Source organism: Myotis davidii, unplaced genomic scaffold (assembly GCF_000327345.1).
Source record: "Myotis davidii unplaced genomic scaffold, ASM32734v1 scaffold162, whole genome shotgun sequence".
Taxonomy (NCBI): domain Eukaryota; kingdom Metazoa; phylum Chordata; class Mammalia; order Chiroptera; family Vespertilionidae; genus Myotis; species Myotis davidii.
The window spans coordinates 1616037-1634168 of record NW_006300036.1 but is presented as its reverse complement, the minus strand read 5'-3'; the positions used below and the strand labels follow the sequence as shown (position 1 = coordinate 1634168).

The 18132-nt window shown below is 35.1% G+C and overlaps 1 protein-coding gene across 1 annotated transcript in view; it reads right to left on the bottom strand.

The window, feature by feature from the left end:
• The window catches only part of ADGRL2 (adhesion G protein-coupled receptor L2), a 277155-nt gene that overhangs the window by 141339 nt on the left and 117684 nt on the right, over window positions 1–18132 (bottom strand). Inside the window, exon 3 of the mRNA XM_015572119.1 lies at window positions 12426–12598. Within this exon, the coding sequence (XP_015427605.1) occupies window positions 12426–12498 (73 nt within the window). The 5' untranslated portion in view covers window positions 12499–12598. The remainder of the gene's footprint in view (window positions 1–12425; window positions 12599–18132) is intronic.

Below are 18132 nucleotides of genomic sequence, written 5' to 3'. Positions count from 1 at the left end.
AATTTCATTATCAGCTATAAACATTTTAATAATAGTAACAGTCATTAAAACTATATTAACCAAAACAATATATTTTCAAATATAACCTGTCTAAATTCAATACCATTATAATAAAACACCATTATCTATTAGAAAGATATAATTTTCTCCTTCTTATATCTAAGCTACAATGAAAATCATTTAAGAACTGGGGCTGCAGTCAGTAACTAGGATTTGATTTTAAGTCTTAAAGAATCCTCAGCTGTTAATCCCAAAGACCCCATTCCTGCAAAACTGTATACTGAACATACAGAGACACTGTTTTCTATATTCAGCACATTGTTTTTAGGTGATCATTAGTGAAACTGCTGTGCCACCAATGAAGTATGTATTTAAAATATTGTTTTGGTACTAACATTCCTCGACTGCACTTATCAATTGATAGAAGTATTTTGCTGAATGCCAAAGCACTATGAAAAATACAAAAATAAGTAGGAAATTACCTCTGACCCCAAGGAATTCACTAAAACATATAAAGGAGGTATAAGAGGTGACCCCTCCCCAAAAAAGTGTTATATATACAAAGAAAAGTACCTAAAAACTGTTGTGTCCATGACAGTAGCTACTAACCACTTGTGGCTACTTACATTTAAATTAATTAACATTAAATAAATAATGTCCGTTTTTAGTCACATTAGCCATAGGTTCAAGCGTTCAAGAACTTGTGGCTAGTGATTGACACTGTTGGACTTGTGTTGCTATATAAATTCAGGATTTCTGTTTCTATCAGAAAAAGCCCTCGAAAGTAGCCTAAAGAACAAATAGAACGGAGTAGGTGGAAGGGTGGATTTCTTGGCACTGTTTTGAAGGAACAATTAGTAATATAGCCGGCCTGGAGTCATGGGAGGAAAACCCCACTTCCAAGTCAAATTTGGGATCCTTGAATTTTGTAGATTTTGTTTTACTCAGTGATTAACTGGTCACATTGACAGGATTAAAGAACATAATGCATATATCTATATTATAAAAACCCAGTAGCCCTAACGCTGTAACAACCAAAGTCCGGTCACCCGGGGGCTGCGTGCACAGTGAGGTGCGTGGGTGGGTGGGGCTGTGTGCGTGGCGAGGTGCACGCGAGTGGGTGGGTGGGTATTTGACTCTGGGTCTCGTGGAGTGGCGGGACTCGGGGGAGTCCCGCGGCGCAGCGGGTTCTGGGGTCCCGGGCCTCATGCAATTTCCCGTGCTGGGTCACTACTAAATATATAAAGACAATGACTAACATAAAACAGGTGTTCAAAAACTAAGGAAAGATAAAGGGGGAGAAGAGAGAGAAAGGGTGAAGAGGTCTGGGACGACAAAGGGGTGCTGAGAAAATAAGACAACAGAGCTACTGGCTCTTAACTCCATTCACTGGACTAGACTAACATTAAAAAGTTATGAGACTCCAGTGGAATGTTATGGTTAAGTCTCAAAATGATCTAATTGATGCCAAAAAATGCTTTCTTTCTTTTCTTTTTTTAAAATATTTTGCTCCAATACATAGAATAGTAAGGACCCAAAGTAGGATTCATCACTAACAGTCATAAAGTAGGTTTCACTCTGGGAAAGGTGATCGAAATTACTGTGGGAAGAAAGAATATTTAGGAAGAGCCAGTTAAATATTGCATTGTCTACCAACTGTAGCACAATGTCAACCACATTGTGTGTCCTTGTACTTCTTGGTATACAGCATTTCAAATATATAAATGAATCCCTGATTTGTGCTCAATTGAAATGCATTCCAAAATGTAAAAGAGGTGCTAGTCATTCAAGTTATTTTATTTCTCCTCTAAACCTAGGTATCTGAAGATGTAAAACTATATGTCAAGGATTGTATGAAGCAATTTAAACATGATTTAGGAAGGTTTGCACTGTGACAAATATCTTCACTGTTTTACTACTTTACTAAAACTTGGAATCTTAAGATACATTTTATATATGTGTGTGTATACATATATACATGTATTATCCGTATGACAATAAAGGCAATCTTCCCCCAAACCAAAATATTACTTAACATTAAACTTACTTAAATTTTTTAACAAAATTACTAAAAACATTTTTGTTTGGACCTTGTCAGAAGGGTTTCAATTTTACACCATTACGTTTTAACTTGCCTAATCAGTTGAACAAAAGTACTTTATGTAAAATGATTCTTTTAGTTGCCTTAGCTACAAATCCCTGCAGGATACTATAATTGAAATCTACTCACGTAAGTTAGGAATAATTAGGGCCCCAAATTAAGCCAAACACAAAGTTAATTCAAATAGTCAGCTGCTGTCATTTAAATGGTTATGGAGTTTTATTGTTGCTTAACATTTCTGAATGCTTTTAACTGTACTTGGTTCTTCTCATCTGTATTTAGTACCTTAGTACAAATAGAAATGGGATAAAGCAGCAAAGATTCATTAGCCTTTAGATTGGAGTCATACCTATATCCAGTATTTGTCACTAAAGGTTTTCCACTCAATCTTTGCTGTCAATTAACAACACAGTTAAAAGAATGGAATGACAGCTCTCAAAGGCAAGCTTTCTGGTAAATAAAGCAGGATCCCAGAATCTACAGTGAGTGCCATTAATGCAGCAAAAGTAAGAGCTTTTAAAAGCTAACAGGGATAGCCTCTATTTGCTTAAACTCTAAAACAAAGCGAAGGATTAAAGGAGCTTCCTGTTGTAAGCAAACAAAAGGAAAAAGATAATGTCTAAAACCCCAGACCTGAAGGAGGGGATATGAAAGCATGCCTTTAACTATTATTTCAATGATAAATGATCAGTGTGAAACTGATAAACTACACTGAGCAAAAATCAAAACTACTGTTGTAATATTTCATTTTTTTCAATTTTCTGATAATCATTCTGAGCACTTTTAAAGAGAAATTGTGATTTTTTAAAAAGAATATTTGCCTATGGCTATAAAATTCCTGAATATTATTTGAAAATTGCAGAGTTAACAACATTGGTATTATGTTTTATATATTTCAAAATAAAGTCAATTCTAAAGTAGTTTTAATCTGAATGTAATGATATTAAAAACTTTGAAATAAAACATCTTTTTCAATTGTCACCATTAAGTGAAACAATGATAAGCAATATATTTTAAAGTATATGTTAAATATTCTCGGGTGACAGCCTGATGAGGTAGGAAAATACACCAATGACCTACCTAAGGGTAAAGATTCGGTTCTACAGAAAGGAAAAAGGAGTGACAGTGAGTAGAGCCCGACAAAGAGACCACTTTGCAGGCCTTCGTTTCTCAACCTGTAAGTTGAAAACTATGTGGCTAACTAATGTCCAAGTTGTGATTCTCAGTCTAAAAATTCCTCAGTTCTACCAATAAATAACAAACAAAAGATATTTTCACCTCTAAGATACCTATATAGAATGCTCTTTGTTTAAAATTTCCTACTTACTTTTTATTTGGCTTTAAAAGCTGAATAATCTAATGAACTTCATGAAGAAATAACTGTAATTTGTGATTTGTATTATCATAAAATAAATCATATCAGTAACCTATCTTTATCTCTGACAGGAAAAGTAAAAGGAGGTAATATCTACGACTTAAATAAAATCTTTGATTATATATGATTCTACAAAGCAGAAAAATCACTCGATGACCTTAAGCGGATAAAATATCTTTAAGCTCTTTTAGATAACCAGTTTACATTCCCATCCTATACTCCTTCATGGTGCTATCATGTCAGGGCACCAATACACGAGTGAAAATGACAAAAATTCTTAGTTTAAAAATATGTTGACTTTGAAAAATTAGTCAAATACAAACTTCCTACATGGGTTAAGACAAATATAATATACACTTTGCACGACATGATTTTATAATTTTACTTCAAGAATTAAGCACATTTGTAGTGAAATGCTATTAAAAGTAGTGTTTCCATGCATCACAGACTAAAAGTAGGACAGACCAATGGGGACTGGAGGGAAATATTAGGAAGAAGGGGTCAGGCTGCATTTACTAAGGGATTTTTCAAAACAAATCATCAAATGAAAGGTCACTAGAAGCATATAACCTTGGATTAAAAGTATAACAAAATATAAAAATATTATATGCTAGCTTAGTTCCTTTTTAAAACAAATTAGAAAAGTGAAAGATGTTATTTCTACATTTCAACTGTGTTAAGGTTAGAAACAAACCTTGATTTGCAAAGGTAGGAACCACTGTCACCCAAAATCTAATTTTCTAGACTAAACATTTTAATAGTCAAGACTGCTTGATACGGATGTCCTCTCGCCGCCCAGCAGCCTAAGCATCGCCTGGGAGCTTATTAGAAATGCAGGCTCTCGCGGCCCATCCCAGATCATGGAATCCGAATCTACATTTTAACAAGGTTCCCAAGTGCATTATATGTGCATTAAATTTAAAGGCACACTGTTCTAGATAAATAAGATTAAAGACATCCAGCGTGACCTCCCTTAAATTTCTTCTTCTCCTGTGCACATCTCTTCCTGAAACTCCTTCTCCCGATATCCTAATACCCACTCTCCTTTCCTCAACGAGACTTCCTCTCCTTGCACTGGATACTGTTGACTTTCCTTATGCCTAGAAACAAATTCAGGTGTTTGACAGATCTACTACAAACAACCAAAAAACAAAACTAATAAAGGTACGTTCCTTAAACAAGGGAACATACTTAACCTATACCACCTGTCTCCTTCACTTTATTTACCAACTTTTTAATCACCTGCCACCATCACCTTATCACAGCGTTCTGCCGTATAAAAGTGGGTCTCTTAAAATCCGACAGCTCTCTCCCCACTACCACCAGCGGCTAAGCCCCCTGTTCATCCTCTCTACTGTGTTTGGCTAAAGTTTATGAAGTCCCTCACTCTTAGTAACATATTGCCTCTAATCAAGACCTGATTTTAATTTTAGGCATATCTACCACCTGATTTCCATTTACTACAAAGAGAAAAGGATGAATCAGGAAAGGAAAGGAGAGAGAGAACTAATGATTAATGCACACACACCAATTAGATACAAAGAGAAACAAAACAACAGTAAAAGGACTATAAATAACCAGCAAAATAAATATTACTTAATCTGTTTTCCAGATAAACCCACATGCAAAATAGAAATCTGCTTTGTTTGAATTCCTCTATTTTTCCCCAGGAAATTACTCCTCCTTTTTACAATCAGATACCCTTTATCACGTATGAAGTGCCAATTCTTTTAAAAATTTAAAACCAATACTGGTAAAGTGTGTAGGTTGATACTTTCACACACTGGTAATCAAAATGAACGTTGGTATAACCCTTCAGAAAAGCCAGTTGGAAATCTATCCATGTGCCTGATATAATCAGAATTCCAGAATTCAAGGGAATAACCAGACAAAAAGGAAAAATTTATAACATATTTCTTTTACATATACTTGAATGAAATTAAGTTATAATGGCCAATGATTAGAGAGAGAAGAGTAAACCATTTTTGACGTACACATAATAAATTGCAATGCAACTGTTAAAATCCATTATCTAAATATATAATAACATAATAATACAAGTTATGAGACCATGAAGTGAGATATAAATATAAAAGTATATGGAGGTGGAGATGAAAAACCTAATTTTATTTTATAAATCATAACTGTATTTTATCCACAACATCAAGAATGTGTGTTAGAAACAAAAAGGAAAATATGTCGTGGTCCTATCAAGGTCCTAGAGTTACGAACAATTTTAAATTCCTACTTTAATTTTTAATATCTTTTCTCATGAGAATGTATTACATTCAAACTCAAAGAGGGAGGCAACATGAACTTTTAAGAAAAATAAGCCCTCAAAGCAAGAATAACAGCAAACATAAAAGTCAAACTCTGTAGAGTCCCATGCTGCTAGGGAGGGATTATAAATGTTTTTGCTTCCTGAAGCTCTGATAGGGAATTCCCTTCCCAGCCTTACATTTTAGCCAAGAAATCCCAGGGCTGGGGCTAGGTATTCTCCTGGAATCACTTCTGTCAAGTTGACAAAAGGAGTTCAAGAATAGGGTTGAAAGATGTCAGGAGATATTCACTAATCCACACTGATGTCTAATGCATGCAGACTGCACGGCTGTCATATGTCATTCTCTGTCATGCAGGAGGTGAAAAGAAAATAAAGAGTACCACAGGGTACCAAGCATATGTTTCAGTAAGGCACTCCCTCAGTAATGTGGCAGATAAATCAGTTCTTCAAGACGTACCAGTTCAGCATTAATACTCAGATGTGCTCAAGCTTTTGTATTATCTTATTCTCTAATACTGAAACCTAAACAGATAGCAGATAAAAAAAGAGAAAAAATGTGTATGAATTCAAAACATTAAGCAAAAGATTAATCAGAACTGAGAAGTACTCAGTGAGTAATTAACACAACTACCGTTCAGCAAAATTAAGAAGCTTTACATGCTTCCTGTGCTTTTAATTAAGCTACCTTTATTACACTATTGATTCTTTCAAAATATAGTGATGACTGTGATAAGTGCGTAATATTGGTATCAAATCAATATCTCAAAAATTTCTTCTTGTACGGACAAGTTTGTAACCTCTTTACTTTTAGCAAGTATTTTTCCTAGTTAACGGATTCATTTGTTAAACACTGAATGGAGTCTTTTCTGTCAGAAAGTAAAGGTTTGCAAAAATTTAACAGTCAAGCAATACAATGTTATTGAGGTCTGTTGTGTGTGACACACTGATTTATAACACTTTCCCACCAGTCACAGGCCTACTGGTGAGTCAAACCTTCCCTAACACTGGAAAAGAAGCAAGAAGATGAACTAGAATAAAAAGTGAGAGGAAAAATGTAGAGAAAAAACAACAACAATTAGGCACTGGAACTTAATCTTCATATAGAATATGGCATATTTTGACACTGAATGTCAAATAAGATGACCAAAGTATATTCCAAATTAACTTTAAAAAAGAACACCAGTGTATCCTATTTAGTCTTATTTTTTTTTCAACTTCAGCAACGTTCAGAACAAATGTAGCTTGCTTTTGAATCCTGGTATTAGTACTACAAGGCATCTGGTGTTTACAATATAAACAACATCATATAATTTGTAAATGGCATTAATACTTATTTTTAAAAATGAATTACATCATAACCTATGCAGAAGAAAGCTGCTGCAATCAAATTACAGTACACTCATTTAATACAATAAGGAATATTTAAAGTGGCCTAAGAGCAATATAGTTAGTTACTCTCTTAAGGAGTAAAATCACATTGATCTGCACTAAAAATATAAAGAAAATCATTTTTTAAAAATACATTGCTTAACCCAAAGTTAATTTACATAATTTGTGAATTTAAAATATAAGGTTACATTTGCTATGCAGCGAACATGGATAGGCAGTACAATTTCTATTAATTTAATGGGAGTTGTGACTCCCATTAAGTTTAATAGGAGTCATACTGCCAAATCCCCATGCACCTTGCTGAAAATTTACCTCCTAGCTTTCAACTAATCAAATATACTGAAATGAACAAAAATAGTCAATTTTGCTAGACTGGGAAATCTAAAGTCCCTACAGTAAGTTAATTCAGCATTATCATAGCCATAGCCATGTAGTTATTCTCAACAAGGAAAAGAACAAGGTTATCACAGCGAAAAGAGAGAAACTAAAGCAAGGGTTTAGGAGTTCTGAAAATGTCACATTTACCCTTAACAGAAAATATGTTCTGCTTTTTCCAATCTGGAGACAGTTTTTCTATTTTATTTTTTTCTTTCTTAGTACCCTGTCAAACAGAGTGACAAAATAATTCCTTTTTGAAGCCTAAAATTATACCCAAGGAACTTCAACAGAGGAATAAAGAGCGATGTAAAAAGGTATAGAGAGTAACTCCCAGTAAATAACTGGTTGCAACTTCTGAATCACAATGAATTAACGCATAATTTTTTTTCTAAAACTATTTGTAAAAAGTTACTTTATATCCACACCTCTGCACCCGAACACCTCACTCATCCACCCATACTCATTTAATGCCATAGTGCTTCCTCAGTGTGATGCTGAGCAACCCCAGTGTCAGCCCAGACGTTTGTCAGAAAAATGTAAATGCTTGGGCTCTACTCCACATCCTTCTAGGTCAGTGGTTCTCAACCTTCCTAATGCCGCGACCCTTTAATACAATTCCTCATGTTGCGGTGACCCCCAACCATAAAATTATTTTTGTGGCTACTTCATAACTGTAATGTCGCTACTGTTATGAATCGTAATGTAAATATCTGATATGCAGGATGTATTTTCATTGTTACAAATTGAACATAATTAAAGCATAGGGATTAATCACAAAAACAATGTGTAATTATATATGTGTTTTCCGATGGTCTTAGGTGACCCCTGTGAAAGGGTTGTTTGATCCCCAAAGGGGTCACGACCCACAGATTGAGAACCGCTGTTCTAGGTGATTCTGTGGCTGCTACAGCTTGAGAACCACTGTAATAGTTTATTTCTTATCTACGCTGTTTTCTCTCCATTGATTTTTTTTTCTCCATTACCATGCTCACCACTGTCTTTACCTAGCTTACTCAGCAACTTTGAGATTCAGCTCCAGCATCATCATTACTTCCTGACATACACCCCACCCAACTCAGCTACCCTTCGCCTTAATACCTCTGTGAATATAGTCATCATGGCATTTTTCACCTTGTTATAACAAGTATTAATTGTCCCTTCTCGAATGATTAAGACCGTTATCCTCTTTAAAGATTTATGCTATTTATGCAATGGATATAGAATGAGTGCTTCCTATAAGCTAGGCATTTTTCAAGGAACTTTTTTTGGTTCACAACAGTGAACCAAAAAAATAAAATAAAATAAAAAGATCCCATGAAGCTGACATACTTACGTATTGTGCATACTGTGTATGCAAATATAAATTTTACACATTTCATTATGTGTGTGTGTTAATAAAACAATGAAAAAAAAAGAATAAATGATCCTTCTTAAATTTAACCTTGGAGAACAATTCCTTCCACTAAATTATAGACCACTCTGAAGGAAGTATTTATATGCTAAAAGGTTTTTGAATTCATACGTAACACCTAGATCTACTTTTTTCCTGCCACACAACTAGTGAAAAGACCCCACAATCAAACATCCTTTTTTAGTAAGATACCACTTACACAAAAGTCATTGTACAATGTGCTTAAGGAATTTAAAACTACATTAAATGGGTACAATACTATTTCTATGGCTATGTTCTAAAATCGTCTTGAGGTATATAAAATAAATATGTACAACTGTATCTGGAATATCTGGCTTTTATACCCAGCATAATATTTTTCTTTGAAATGAGGATAAGCAGAAATGCAATTTGAGTTAATTAACTAAAATTTTGACTAAAGAAATCTAATTACATACACACTGCATAAAAATTCAACCTGAAATCTGTATTACTGACTTTGCTGAAGAACTGCTATTATTTGTAACTTGTCACTTGAGCAAGCCTTCATATGTCTGACTTATACTTTCCAGGGCTCCATTATATACCATAATTTAATTCTCTAGGACACAAAAATTCAATTTACTTTCCTACTTACTGATACATGATTCCACAGTGGGTTACTATGCTTATAGAAATCACCCAAAAGAATCAAAACACACCAGTTTCTCAAGAAAACTAATTTTTGAAGGGCTTGAGGTTAGTTCTCTAGGAATAACATCAATTCTAAGAAAACCTTACAAAATATTTTGAAGTCTGGTCTTTTATAACTATTTTTTATTTGGAAATTCTAAACAGCATTTTTTTTTTAAAAAACACAGGGATAGAGACTTGAAGAATAAACAAAACACTCTTCCTATTTTTCAAAAATAAGTAAATTCTAATGGGTCAGACTTTAATTGATTCTGAAATACTAATTGAAAGAGATAGCGAGAGGGAGACAACCTAATTCTAACAATTAAACCTTTATATATGTAATCAGCTTTTACCATAGTAAACGCTATAAAAATGCTTAGTGATTTGTTCTTATATGCACACAAAACATGACAGATTTACGATGTTATCTGACAGAATAAGTCCTCCTTGCAAATGTGGAAATTTACATCTCATCTGTATCAATGTAAAACAAGCCCAACATTGTGTTAAGCCTTGAAAATCATATGCTGAGGGAAAACACAGCGGCAAACAGGAGAAAAGACAGCTCTAAAAAGGCAGGCATGGCTCAAGACTGAATACAATACAGACTTGTTTTGCTGTCCTTAAAAACTGGATTAGTGACGATTATACTTAAAAATCTAATGTCTACTTTGTATTGCAAAGCCAGAAAACTGGCAAAACGAGGCTAAAATAAAAGGCAATCATGGGTCCCCCGGCAAGGACTTCCCCGCCTGCGCAGACCTCCACTGGCCTGCAAACACAAGTTACTGTGCCTGCATGGCCCCAAGAGATATTTGAGATTTCCACCCTGCACACAAGACACTGAGCTCAAGAGCAGAAATGTGCCTTGCCCATTTTTCATTGAGCACCTGGCTCAATTTAGTCATCAGTAAATGAGCAAGGAGGGAGGAAACCTTATCTGAGTTTATCTGTAAGGATCTAAGTACGAATACGGAAGTGCTCACCTCTGTCAAGATTTGAAAAGGTAACCGATCCTGTAAGGACTGGCAGATATTTAATCGGTGAGTGGTTACATTTGTATCTTCTTTCCCCCACTCTCACACCTAACTTTGATTGGTTTTCTCTATAGGTGTTCACAGAGCATCATCTGCTTTCTGGCAATAAAGACCTAACACGTCATGTCAAACTTTTCTAAGACAAAACCATGTGCGCTGGATCACTGCTCTAACAGTATACATAACTGTGCATACTCCCACAACTAGCAGTGTGCATTCTTTCCAGGTGCTCCTTACCCGTAGGAGGGACATGTTTCAAAAGCAACACCCCGTGTCCTGATGTGCCAAAAATGAAATTTCTCTAAACATCAGATATGAATCTTGACCTGAAAGGTGACACTAGAAATAAAACTGCAGTATCTCATGAAAAAGTCTCTGTTTGCTAGCCCCCTGCTGAGTTAAGCTACTGTGCCAGCAAAGTGGTATCTACGTTGATTGGAAATTTTTTTTATTATGTGGACTAATGAGCCATTGGTCCACACCTGGAAATATACAGTTAGTTTTCCCGAAAAAAAAAAAGATGCAAAATTATAGATTACACACAAAATTTTTATAACCATCCAAGCCAGAGATTCTTATTAAACTCAGTTTCTGCTCACTGCCTTATCGTTACAGTACTATTTATTCAGACATATTACATTTTAATGTTAGATTTGATGCATCTTTCAATTTTGATGCGAAGAGCAATATCTTCTAAAAATAAAATACTATCCCATTTATGACTTTCATGTGTGACTTAAATCATGTGTTACTTACTTGAATTGCATTGTTAAATTATATCAACATACTGAAAGTAGGAAACTTTGAGAGCAAGGAGAAGATAAATACAACAATTTTGCAACAAGCAATTCAAATAAAATTCTTTTGGCAAAATTAAAATGTTAACATTTTGAAGAAGTTTATTACAAAGACATTGTAACAATAAGCTTGCTGCTATCTATTAGTTGACAGTATGCCTCTTTTCCTCCACCTATCTTTTTATTAATAAGTATAAATGTGATCAGCCAATTTTAAAATTCTAAATATTTTCTTCAAGAATATTTAATTAGAAACAAAAAGACCCATTATATTGTACATGCATCTCTCAGAGATTTTGTAATCTTCACAGCTTTTACACAATTAATACAACTATCACTATCAATGAGCTACAAACTTCACACATCTTTGCTCCATATTAACTTGTGGCCTGCTCCGTAAAAAACACCGGGAAGGGTGTTATTTTCACATGAAAAAATAACACCAAAAAACATGTATACAGAAATAATGGATACCAGGAAATCCATATAGTAATTGATAAATGATGGTTCCAATTATTTCATTAAGCCTCAACAGTGTATGTAATTCTTTAAAAATCAGATCTCTCACCAAAAAGATATAGGTAACAAGAAAATGGCAGCACTATGAAAAGTTTTCCAGCACATACGGAAATTTTTATTTAATAGTTTTAGAACTATGACTGCACTCCAGGAGCAGACAAAAGATGAAGTGAAAGAGTTGCCACAAAATACCTTCAAATTTACTAGAATAAATATAGTCAATAAATGTAAAACGTAAAAACAAAACAAAGTGTTCATTCACTTATTTCAGGATTATTTAAAATTATTACATTTATAAATTTATGTAAAACAAAAATTCAGATTTCTAGAACTTTCTATAATATATAGCTCTGTAATGAAAATAATTCAACATTAAGAAAATCTTTTTATCATCTGTTTCTAAAATAGTACTCGTCTACATAAGTAAGCTTGCATAGTTTCAGTCTCCTAGATGTAAAAAAATAAAATTCAAACTGCTCTTACCTTCTATATTCGGTAAGAAGATGATTATAATGATAAACCACAGACTTCGCATTCTGCAACCAGAAGACACCATTATTGATCCCTTTAAATATTTTCTTTGTATTCCTTAATGAATCTAGTTAAAAATGTCCAGCTTCATTGAACCCAGCAGTCTGCATCATTGATCCTCATATCTGAAAAACAAACAAATCCATCATTTACTCTATGGTCCTTTTACTTCACAAAAAAATGTGAGAATAAAAAAAAAACAATAAAAATAACTATCCCTCCCTTCTTCCCTCCACCTCCTAATTATTTAAAAAAAAAAGGTATAAACTTTGATTCTATACCCACTACGGCAGCTGCACCTCAACGCTGAATAGCGGAGCCTCGCATCTCAAAAATGATCAAAACCCAAAAAGCATTTATAGACAACCAGAACATATGAATCACAAAATAATAGTTATATAAGTTCCTAATGATGAATTTTTCTTTGAAAAGCTTATTAGAAAGGCATCCTAGAACAATTCATCTGTCACTATGTCAAATATTACTCTTTTTATTAAATTACAATTGACTCTTGAGCAACACAGTGTTTTAATGTGAGAGTCTACTTATTATCAGTAAATACCTGTACTGTTTTTTAGGGGGTTTTTTTATTCACTGTTGGGAGCCTACATATGCAAAGGGCCAACCAACTCTATGCATTGATCTACGCCATTTTATAATGGGGACTTGAGCATCGGTGGATTTTGGTATCCACGTGAGGTGAGGGTGAAGGGGATATCCTGGAACCAATCCCCATAGAATCAAGGGAGAATTTTAAGTTTTGTGGGAGTCAAAAGTTATACACAAATTTTCCAACTGTTCAGGGTTGGTGCTCCCACCCCCACATTATTCAAAGGTCACCTGCACTAGCTTTAATACATAACACCTCTAACAAGGTTTTATAAAGAACATATACTTTTTTGCTTTGTTTCTAGTAATGGTAGCAGCAGCATTATCTACAATTTTATCTTGTTATCTTGCAAGACGGTGTAGAGATATAATGAAATGGTTTATTTTTCTGTACAAGGGTGCACAATTTTTAACATATGGTTGTACTTTATATAATAATGGCACTCCGAAATTATCTCATTTCCAAACACAACATATCAAATTATTATTCCTCTGATTGTTATTATTCATAGAGAGAGCCAATTAATAAAGTCTCTACTATTTCATTAGAAAGTGTAAGATTTTCAAATATTGTCTTTCCTTGCAGCAAGTTACAACTTAATAATATCAAACCTAGGCCTTGAGTACATAGGTCCATCCAATGAACTCAAATAAAAACTCCAGCCCAGCCCTGGCTGCCGTGCTAAGTGGTTAAGCATCAGCCTTCTCACTGAAGGGTTACAGGTTCAATTCCCATCAAGGGCACATACATGGGTTGTAACGTAGAAGGCCCTCAATCAATGTGTCTCTCTCACATCGATGTTTCTCTTTCTTTTTCTCTCACTCCATCCCTCCCTTCCACTCTATCTAAAAACCAATGGAAAAAAGATCCTCTCCTGTGAGTATTGACAAACAAACCAACCAACAATAAAAAATAACCCCAGACGATAATGAATTTATCTCCAAGGTTGCATCTCTAAAAACAAAGGAACGAACTGGTGGAGAGGTGGCAAAAAATATATATAATCCTGAGCCAAGTCTAATTTTGACCAGCCTTTTAGGATCTGGATCTTCGACAGGAGAGAACACCTGAGATGCTGCTCTGTCCAACGAAATAAGACAAAAACAAAGGAAAGAGCAAGTTTCCTCTTCTGAATGCCAAAAATATGAAAAGAACAGATACATTGGAAATTAATGGGATGGAGACACAGGGCACACAATCCCGCAGAACCACCTAGCTCCCTCTATCCATTTTTCACTCTGAGCCCCCAAAGACTAGTCCAAAGACAAACCCCAAAGTAAACCCGCAGCTTACCACTGCTGTGGCAAAGTCCCTGCCTTGAAACTGCAAGCTCTTTTATGGAAAGCACAAGGAGAAGTCAGATAATTTCATGGCTTGTCACATTGAAAAGCCCCATCAATAAACAATCTCTTATACCCTATAGACTGTTCAATGAGCTGATGAAGCAAGGAGAGTAAGTTTAATGTGTGAATGAGGTGCGTTCATTACTACAAGTAGAATTCAGTGTGAGCCCTTGGAATGCTCCTGACAGAATTCTGACTGTCCAAGCTTTGGTTGTAATGGGTACTTTCACGTCAATGAACAAAAGCATACAGGCTGCTTGCCCACAAGCACAACTCTCGAACACATTTCCACTTTCTTAACGCGGTCCAAGATCAGTCTGTCTTCAGTCATCCACTCTTTGAAAGAGTCCTTGTTTGTGGGAAGAAAGGGAAGGAAGAAATCAGGGACTGATGACTGCCTTGTAGGAAACAGCTGCCAAGATAGGAAAACCTCTGTTAGTGAGGGGAAAAGGAGGAGGAAACCGCACAACCAAGGCCTCTTTTGTGGTCTTTGGCCAGGACACAGTATTTTATGAACAGGGTTTAACTATACTAAAATTTCAGTGGAGTCTTAAAATCTGAATGTAGAACACAATTTTAAAAGTATGCTCTAGTCAATTATGAGACAGTACAAATGACTGCTTCTAACAAACAGAAACAGGCTCTGGAATGTCATGTAAACTCATGGCTTCTTATATGTGGATAAAGCTGAAGTCTGTCCATCACTGTGCAATGAGTAACTATAAAGAATATCACATTTATTTTTCTACAATCTATAGCCTATCACTTTCACATCAAATAAAACTATTTTCAAAAGCTCAAGTTCTGCACCACCAGAGCAGCTCAAGTGGTTGAGTGCTGGCCTGTGCACTGAAAGGTTGACGGTTTGATTCTCGGTCAGGGCATGTACAAAGGTTGGTTCGATCCCCAGCTGGGGGCACATATGGAAGGAAGGCAACCAATGGATGTTTCTCACATCTCCTACCCCATCTCTCTAAAACATGCCCTCAGGTGAGGATTAAAAATAAAAAAGCAAAGCTCAAGTTTTAAATACAATTCTGAAAACTTAAGTCAAAAGATTTTACTGCAGTGATCCAAACTAAAAACAACCTTCCATTTAAAAATGTTAATGAACACTGAAATACTTAGCAAACCACTATCAGCTAAGGATAGAATGAATAAATAATCAAATATGGTGAAACTAATCCTCCCAAAAAACATTCCTCCTACATCAAACTCCAGCCAACGGGCACTCACAGGCACAGATGCAGCTAACACTCTCTCTTCCAACTCTGTAACTACCTGCAAAATGAAGTTCAGGAAAAGCTTCTCACAGTGCAAAAGAAAACAAGAAACTAAATCAGAAAAAGGGCTATTAAATTTTCTTTCAACAAACAGAAAAGATGAACCCTGCCCCAATATTAATAAACAGTTTGTCTTTAGGTGTTTAGAAACCTTCTGCCCTATTCCCTCCTCCCAACTCCTCCACCTCCCCCCATAACTTCAGAGAGGAACTGGGAGGGTAAAGACAGAGCACAGATGAAACCCCTCCTAATGCTATGTAACAATTCAACTCTTAATAAAAACAGAAACAGAACATTTCTACTGAAACTGTAAGTAACTATGCTTTTTCAAAGATCAAAGGCACTTCTAATGTATAACCTCATCCTACATTTCTTCTTATCCTTCAAGTAAGAAGATTCAAACTATTTCATCTATAAACCACATGCCATTGTATACCAAGCCTCTGTCAAGATTTTTTTTTTTTTTAGATCTAGGTATCCTATTACTCTGTCATGTAAAAAGTCAATTAATGCATCATTACTACTAAACCTTCCAGAGCTGAACAAGGACTTCCAGGAATACGCATCAGCACTGTTTATATCCTAACAGTCTTCAAAGTTTTATACTTCACTTACAATATACAGTTAGTTGTAGTCTTTCAGATGGTAACCTGCTTTATCTAGGGTTGGGCAAAAATGGTTTACAGCTTAGTAGACGAAACACAGGATTTATTCTTGTATTATTTCTTCATTTTTGCATTATTTTTCCATAGGAACAACTGTAAGCCTACGTTTTCCTCACCCCTGAATTTATTAGCTGCATTAAATATTCCATCCTGTGCCTTAAATTGTGGGCAAAATTAGGAAAACACCGTTAATAGTCATGTATTTATGGAACATTACCAGGAAATCACATTTAACCTAATATTAATGATGCCTATTTAGTAAAAATAGAAAAAAATAAAAAATATTTGTTGATAAGCATCAGTGCAAGAAGTAGCATTTAACAAGCTTCAAGGTAGTAAGAGGAAAAGATCATTTAAAATTGTCTAAAACTGGTTAACTATGGTTGATATTCTATTAAGAGCAAAGCCACCTTAAAGATTCATATATAAAGCTTTATCTTTAACTTCTATTCGTAGACACTGAACTGCTGTGAACACTAGATGTTAAATGCAAAACACCTCTATGCATGGGGAGAACAGGGGAAGGAAAGAGCCATCCAAGCATGAGACCTACAAAAGTCACCCCTCCATGTTATTAAGCACTAACACTATATAAAATAAAAGATTAATGTTTGGGATAAGCCTAAAATTCTACGCACTAACTGTATGTCAACTCTAAATGGAAGCTAAAGATAGCTGTACATGATCTCTCTTTCTGATCTTAGTTGTGCTATAAAATTATTAACATTACGGGGCATTATTTACTTGTAAAAGAAAGCTGCTTTTCTATATTTTACCAAAACAAAAACAACAAAAAAAGGATACCAAACCCACTCTGCCCTCATGCAATAGAAAGTGAAAAATAAATTAGCTGCATTTTAATTTAACTAAACCTCGCTCAGTGGTCATTTTTCAGAAATGTGCAGTCAGTCCTTCTAAGTCAGAGTCTCCCCTTCTTGTTAACATAGGAGAAAACATCAACACGCTTGGGAGTTTTCTTTCAGTAAGTCATCTAAGAAAAACCGTTGCTATTGCTAATCAGAAAGCCTTTTTTTTTTTCCCCCAGCTCCAGGCATTCAACGTTCTTTGCATTTCAGTTTATTTTCTTTCCCTCACAAGGATAGGGTTGGGGCTGAGAACGCTGATGGAGATTTTAAAAGCACGTGACCACCCCTAGTCGCCACCCTCTTTCTCCGTTTCATTTCTGCGGACACCAGTATCAAGTCTAGAGTAGTTTACATTAAACTAGTTATGCTAACGTCCCTTTAACATTCATTATTGATCTTACCCTTTACTGAAATTTCTTCATTGTGAAGGAAGAAATTCTCCTAGGAGAGGGCTTAGTAGAGGAGCAGAAAAGAGAAGAGTTCAGGAATGCTCCTAGTAAATTACATCTGCTATCTGCAGTAATATCTATCTTGGAATCGTGCTGAGCATGCGAAAGAGGGTTGTATCGTGGACACTAGAGGCACAGTGCAGGGCATTCTGCCATCCTCTTCATTAAAATCCTTCCAGTTGAAATAATAAAAACAAATGGCTGTCATTTTCAAACCAATGTAGGGAACATTTTATGACTGAACATAAACTTGCAAATGAAGTTTCAAAAGAAAGAAAGAGGCACATGCCCAATCCCAAATACTACCTCATTTATCGTGGAAATTTGATGAGTTCCTCAACTTTTCTATCAAAATATTTCATAGATCTACTTGTTTAAAATAGTTTGTATTTATTGTTAAAATTATAGAATAACTCCAACACCAAAGTTAGGTTTTCCCCTAT